Source organism: Ipomoea nil, unplaced genomic scaffold (assembly GCF_001879475.1).
Source record: "Ipomoea nil cultivar Tokyo-kokei standard unplaced genomic scaffold, Asagao_1.1 scaffold2555, whole genome shotgun sequence".
Taxonomy (NCBI): Eukaryota; Viridiplantae; Streptophyta; class Magnoliopsida; order Solanales; family Convolvulaceae; genus Ipomoea; species Ipomoea nil.
This window is the reverse complement of record NW_017618983.1, coordinates 564,512-570,895: the sequence shown is the minus strand read 5'-3', so window position 1 is coordinate 570,895 and position 6,384 is coordinate 564,512. Positions and strand designations below refer to the sequence as shown.

The 6,384-nt window shown below is 42.8% G+C and overlaps 1 protein-coding gene across 1 annotated transcript; it reads right to left on the bottom strand.

Annotated features, from left to right (window-relative positions):
* Nucleotides 1-3,593: 3,593 nt before the first annotated feature.
* LOC109153875 lies at nucleotides 3,594-5,741 on the bottom strand. The gene has a single exon (XM_019301762.1). The coding sequence runs from the start codon at nucleotides 5,739-5,741 to the stop codon at nucleotides 3,594-3,596; it is 2,148 nt and encodes a 715-aa protein (XP_019157307.1).
* Between the last annotated feature and the right edge of the window lie 643 nt (nucleotides 5,742-6,384).

Here is a 6,384-nt window from a genome sequence, read left to right as displayed (position 1 = left end):
ATATATATGTTTGGTTATCTATGTATCATGCGGATCCGCTGACTTTGGTATTTTGACCATACCCATCGTACCGTTTTCTCCAATTTCTTTCATTTTCTGTTTGTTGTGATTTAATCTTTTCTTATTCTCATCCTTTAATTTTGTAGGCTTACAAGGTGAATCCAATCGCCTCAACTGAAGCATGCACGATACGCGCCCGCCACATGCACGTGTTTTTTTTTTTTTTACTGAACCTTTTTCAGTAAAAAAAAATAATAATAAAAAATAATCTTGCAGTAAAATTATCTCTCTTTTCTTCTCTGCCTAAATAAAATCTTGACAAAAAATTCAAAAAGAAAAAAAAATCACCACCAAAATTGCTTTTAGTCGAATCAGTTGTGCATATATACGTATACTAGTTTTACACGCGTATTGCGCGAATAGACTAATGATCAATGTTTATATTTAAATAAGTATTTTGAAGTATATCAATACAAGATTATATAGTATATGTTCATATATATGTAATTGAATGTCGAATTTGTTTATTTAAATAGGTAATTCAAAGTATATGAATGCAAGATAATGTAGGAGATTCATTATAATTGTCACTAAAATAAATGTTTGCAACTTTGTAAAATCGATAGTCTAAATATTCAGTCTAAAAATGATAGTCTAAATAAATAATACTTTTGGTTTGAATTTCTCTAAGTATTCTTAATTCTCTTTTAGATAACATTGTCATTGTCTTCATCTTCACTATTTGTCCTCTTCTTTTTTTTGTTGGTAGTGTGTCATTTGCAATTGGGTTAGTGGTGATTGCATAGATCATAGTGTCATGTAATGAGATTATGGTGTAGAAAGTGTGGATTTGTCTTGTTGTGTGTATGACTTGGATCTTAGTTGTTCTATATGAACTCTTGATCTTGCAAGTACATGTTGATATTTTGCAGTGGTATGTAGTTTTTCCCCTACATATTTCATGTGGAAGTATTAAATAAAATATTAATATTTATTATTTTTGTAGAAGGTTCATGTGTAGTACCTCTTGTTCTATTTTCATAACTTGTTTACTTGATAGTACAACAATAACTATGCATGTAGTCCGAATACTGATGCCGCAACATGTCTAGTTTCATCAACAATTTCCACATCCATTTTGCACATGTTCATTTTCAAGTTCATATTTTTGGAATTAGTATGAATGAGTATAGTAATTGATTTTGTGTCTATGTGTGTGTGTTTTTTTATTATTCAATTGATACTGACATTGGAGTTCAATTGTTTGTCACTTTGTGAAAAAACCTTTTTTTTTTTAACAGTGGCTTCACCATATCCTATATACCAAGTATTTTTGTTGTTAAGGTTGATACTGATTTTTCCGTTAATGTAAGCAGGTTGATTCTAGAAGATGAAATAAAAGTAATTTTATATTAGTTCTAATATATTAATGAATGCACAATAAGTATTTTACAAATAGGATCAATGGATGCAGCATCGGGGGCTATTTTGAAATTTCTTCATTTTCTAGATTTGCCAAATTGATTGCAACATTGTTGTAGTCTCGACATCTTTTCAATGTGCCAAGTATGTCACGGTGTTTTATTGTCCTACATTAACATTTTTAATAATGAGTTTTAAATGTAGCTACTTAAGATAATTTAAAATTTATATATATTATTATTAACATAAAAGCATATCAGTCATTTAGGTCTTCTGCTCGGGGTTCATTTGGTTCAACCGTTCTTGCGGGTAGAGGAATCCCTAGTTTAAAGAATAAAATTAGATAAGGTAGTAAAAATGTAAACATTTTAAATCATCTTAACAAAGAAATACAATTTATCTTGGAACAGATACTACCTTATAAAGAATCATGAATATTTCAAAAAAAAAAAATACAATTTACCTTAGCTTTTTTTTTCTTTTTTTTTTAAGTAAATAAAACGAGATTACATAAAGAAAGCCCCCGGGGCTCTAACATAAACGCCCCAAGTCCCATACTAGCTATTGCTAACTAGAATGCATAATAGAGCATAAACCATCTAAATATAAATTCAAGCTAAGTAAACTGCGAAGCTGCTCCAAAATATAATAAACGTGCAGCCCAACTGCTTCACGGTCCACCATATAAACATGAATCTCAATAGCAAGGCACAGACACCTTGCATGCCACAGCCATAGCACTCCCCCTGCAAGTTGCACCACAGCGACTCTGCACTATAATGCAACCTAACCGAACCACGACTGTAACATCTCCTGGGATGCTATTGACTGCCCTGTAAAAGGCAATAGTATACCACCCAGCAAATATGATAGAAGGCCTAACAATAGTCAGAAACAGCGTCACGCAGGCCTAAGTCAAATAGATACATAACTGATACATGGTAAATCACAGGCCAATAATCAAAACAACAAAACATAAGGCAGCCAATAACAGGAACTCCCGATCAGCACCAGCACGAACCAGAACCAACCCTAACGGGATTAGCTACTATGGGCTAGCAGCAAGCCTGGACTACCGCCAACGGATTTGAAAACCCCCTACCCGGCCACCGTTCAGCCCGGGCTAGGATGCAATTTCTTACCGCTTGCACCAACGTTGAGGCCTAGTCTATCTCAAAAAATGCGTGCAAAGGCGAAACCAAAAAAGCCTATAGACCAGCACACGCCTCGGAGGTCAGAAAAACAGCACCTGCAAAAATAGAAACAAGATAGAACAAGCAAGTATCTTGTTCCCATGACCCAACTATTTCAACTTTCTACCTCGTGCGAGTGTTTAAGGTTTTAACAGGATGACGCGAACAAAAAGCAACCCCCAAATAATAGCCCGTCCCCCCCCCCCCCCCCCCCCGGAGTCCAGAAGGAGCTCAGCTACTATTGGCCAGCAGCAAGCCTGACCAGGTCAACGGATTTGACTAGTCCTGTCCGGTGCACCGTTCAGCCCGGACTAGGGTGCCATGTTGTACCGCCAACACCTTACGTTGAGGCTCGATCCTGCAAGCAGGACTTCATGGCCTCCCTACAAAAACCTCACACACTCTCTGTTTAAAGCTCACTTCAACTCTTTCTTTTGCCTTTCCAACTCTCGTTTTTGCACTCCAAATCTTTTGCACTCTAGATCTTTTCCACTCCAATTCTTTTCACTCCATTTCTTTTTCACTCCATTTCTTTTCATTCTTCTTTTTCTTTTCTTTTTCATTCATTCTTCCTTTCTTTTTTCCTTTTTTCTTCTTTTTCTTTTTTCCTTTTCTTTTTCTCTTTTCTTTTTCTTTTCATTACTTCTTTTTTCACTTTCAAACAAACATACAGCAGGAAGTACTAACACAATCACGGGGATCATCAATCTCAAAAAACACATAGGACACATCATCATGTATCATTAACGAACGAACCCTACGCGGCAGATCATTAAGGTTCCGAAAGACGACCTCCCCCGGCTTACCAACCACCCAATCAGCTAACGCCTGTGCAGGTAGATTGGCCCTAGACGGGCACACAGCAGCTAACTACCCCACAGGAACACAGGAAACGGAGCTTGGAAACCACATTATCCAGAACCCACGGAGGGCGCACAGAAACATCAACATAGCTAGCCAACTCCGCCCAAGTGGACTCTATATCCAACACTGTATTTCCCCCGGCCAGGCACCATTCCAGACAGGAGAACAAGACCCGGAACATGCCCCGAGCGTGCTCCCCCTGTCCAGACCACGCAACCCCATAACAAAAGCCACCCTCCTGGTTGCGTACCACGGCTGCAGCCCCCCTACTGCCAAAGACAAAGATAAATTAATCTTTAAAGCACCGGCAGCAGGAGGAGACCACTTGACCGTCCTAACAACACGCCTCGGCACGTGTGCCTCCAAGTATGCCACAACAGTCCTCCAATTAGAGGGCAGGATATGCTGCATAGACCACCGCCTAAACAAACATTCCGCCACCCCCTTTGCTACCCCATGCATCACTCGTGGAATGCTGGGAGTATCGCGGCCATGCATGCACCCATTTAGGTGCTTCCACAGCTCCCACAATACCAGATACGGCAACCTGCTAACAACAAAAGACAAAAGAGGGTTACGCGTCCCCCTCCGGCCCCATCCCACAATTAAAGTCCTAAGACTCCGGTGTCGCGAATAGAGGCCGAGGGACGCCAAAACATATCTCCAGACAGCTTTTGCCGTTTCCCCAGAATAAAAAATATGATCAATAGACTCAGGAACCGGGGCCGGACAACACCAACACCTCGAAACGATCACATGACCGAAGCGAGCCAAGATGTCATCCGTAGGAAGCCGCCCTCGGAACACTCTCCAAGCTAGGAAGGACACCTTAAAAGGGAGGTGCTTGCGCCAACACTTAGCTAAGAGAGGGTCCGGTGCAGTGGGCAGAGCAGGCCTAAGAAAGGCCTTAGCAGAGGAATAAGAAAACATACCATCGGACGCCATGGTCCAGAGCGGGATATCACGCGGACCCTGCCCCATTCGGGACAGGTCCGCATTAATCCCTGCATAAGCCAAGTCATCATGGCCAGCCAAATCAAGCCTACCATCCCGCACATAGTCCAGAAGCAAATCCCTGGAGTAGGAAACCCCCCGGTGTGGATAAAGTTCGCCGAGCGGGCCCAGACCTGACCAGTTGTCCCACCAGAAATTAACCCGGCCTTGGAACAACCGCCAAGTCAGAACCCTCTCAACCTCATCACGTACTGTCAACATCCGCTTCCAGGTGTGTGAATCAGTAGTCTGGACTAACTTAGCAACCGGGTGAACCCGGCGGCAGTATTTAGCCCTCATAAAATCTGACCAAAGCGTGTGTTCTGTCCGGAAATTCCACCACAATTTGGCACTGGCCGCCCTTACCATCAAATCCAAGTCTAAGAACCCCACTCCCCCCTCCTTTTTAGGACGAGAAAGAGTTTTCCAAGAACTCCAATGATACCGGGCGCCGCCTGACTGTTTCCAGAAGAAGCGAGCATAACATCTTTCCAAGTCCCGAATGACCTGCTTAGGCGGTGCGCAGGCCGAGAATAAATGCAATGGTATGGCCTGCAAGACTGAGGATATCAAAATTGCCTTCCCGCCCTTTGAAAGCACTCGGCGTTGCCAACTCAAACATCTAGCCTTCACTTTATCAACCACCGAGGCAAAATATATATATTTCTTGCGGCCAATATACACAGGGCAACCCAAGTAAGTAAATGGAAATTGTTTATGTACACAACCTGTTGCCCTGCGAATCTCATCAATCTCACGAGCTGGAGTACGAGGGTGCATGTAAAAAGCACTCTTCTGAAAGCTCACCAACTGTCCCGATATCTCCTCGTACTCCTCCAAAGCATTAATTACCTCCTGAATTGCTCCCAACCTGGCCGTGCTAAAAATAATTACATCATCCGCATAGGCCAGGTGATGTATATGTGGTGTCCCTAGCGGCTGTGTAAACCGAGGCACCGTAGTGCCATCATACACCCGAGCAAGGTAAACGGACAGGACTTCAGCTGTAATCACAAACAAAGTCGGGGACAATGGATCCCCCTGTCTGAGTCCCCGCGTAGATGTAAAGAAGCCTTCTTTGACTCCATTTACTATCACTGAATACCAAACATTAGACACAGCCCGGAACACCATGTCAATCCAGACTTCACTGAAACCTAGGCGGCGCATCACCGAAGTCAGAAAAAACCACGATACCCGGTCATATGCCTTAGCCATGTCCAGCTTAAGCACTATGTCCCGGTTCTGCAAACTCAATCCATAGCACATCTCGGACGCCAAAAGCACATTATCTGTAATAGACCGACCAGTTACAAACCCACTCTGCTACGGTGACAACACCCAGGGCAAAACTGTAGCCATCTGAACTACCATGAGCTTCGTGATCAGCTTACTACTGAAGTTACACAAACTGATAGGCCTATAATCTTTAAAGGTTTCTGGACTCGGCTTCTTCGGTAGAAGGACAATGGATGTGTGCGTGATAGCCCTGGTGAATTCCCGTCCTGCAAAGTAACTCCGAACCATACTGAGTACATCATCCTGAATAATATCCCAACAGGCCTTATAAAAGGCCCCCGAGAAACCATCCGGCCCTGCTGCGCTCGTAGAGTTCATCTGCATTACCACTGCCCTCACCTCCTCCACCTCTGGCACAGCCGTCAATAACTCATTATCTTCCTCTGTAACCAGTCGTGGGACACACTCCAATCTAGCCAAACCCCCAATCTCCGCGGTGAACATATGCTCAAAGAAAGAGACTGCCTGATTAGCAATCCCCTGCCTATCTTCCAACCACACACCGCCACTATCTTTAACCCTGTGTATATATAGCTTACGCATGCGTTCCTTAACAACAGAGTGAAAGAACCGGGAGTTTCTGTCCCCATCCTGGACCTCGGTGATACGCGCC

Bases quoted from the DNA above. Each gene is read 5' to 3' on its own strand.
- LOC109153875 (XM_019301762.1), bottom strand. From the start codon at position 5,741: ATGTGCTATGGATTGAGTTTGCAGAACCGGGACATAGTGCTTAAGCTG.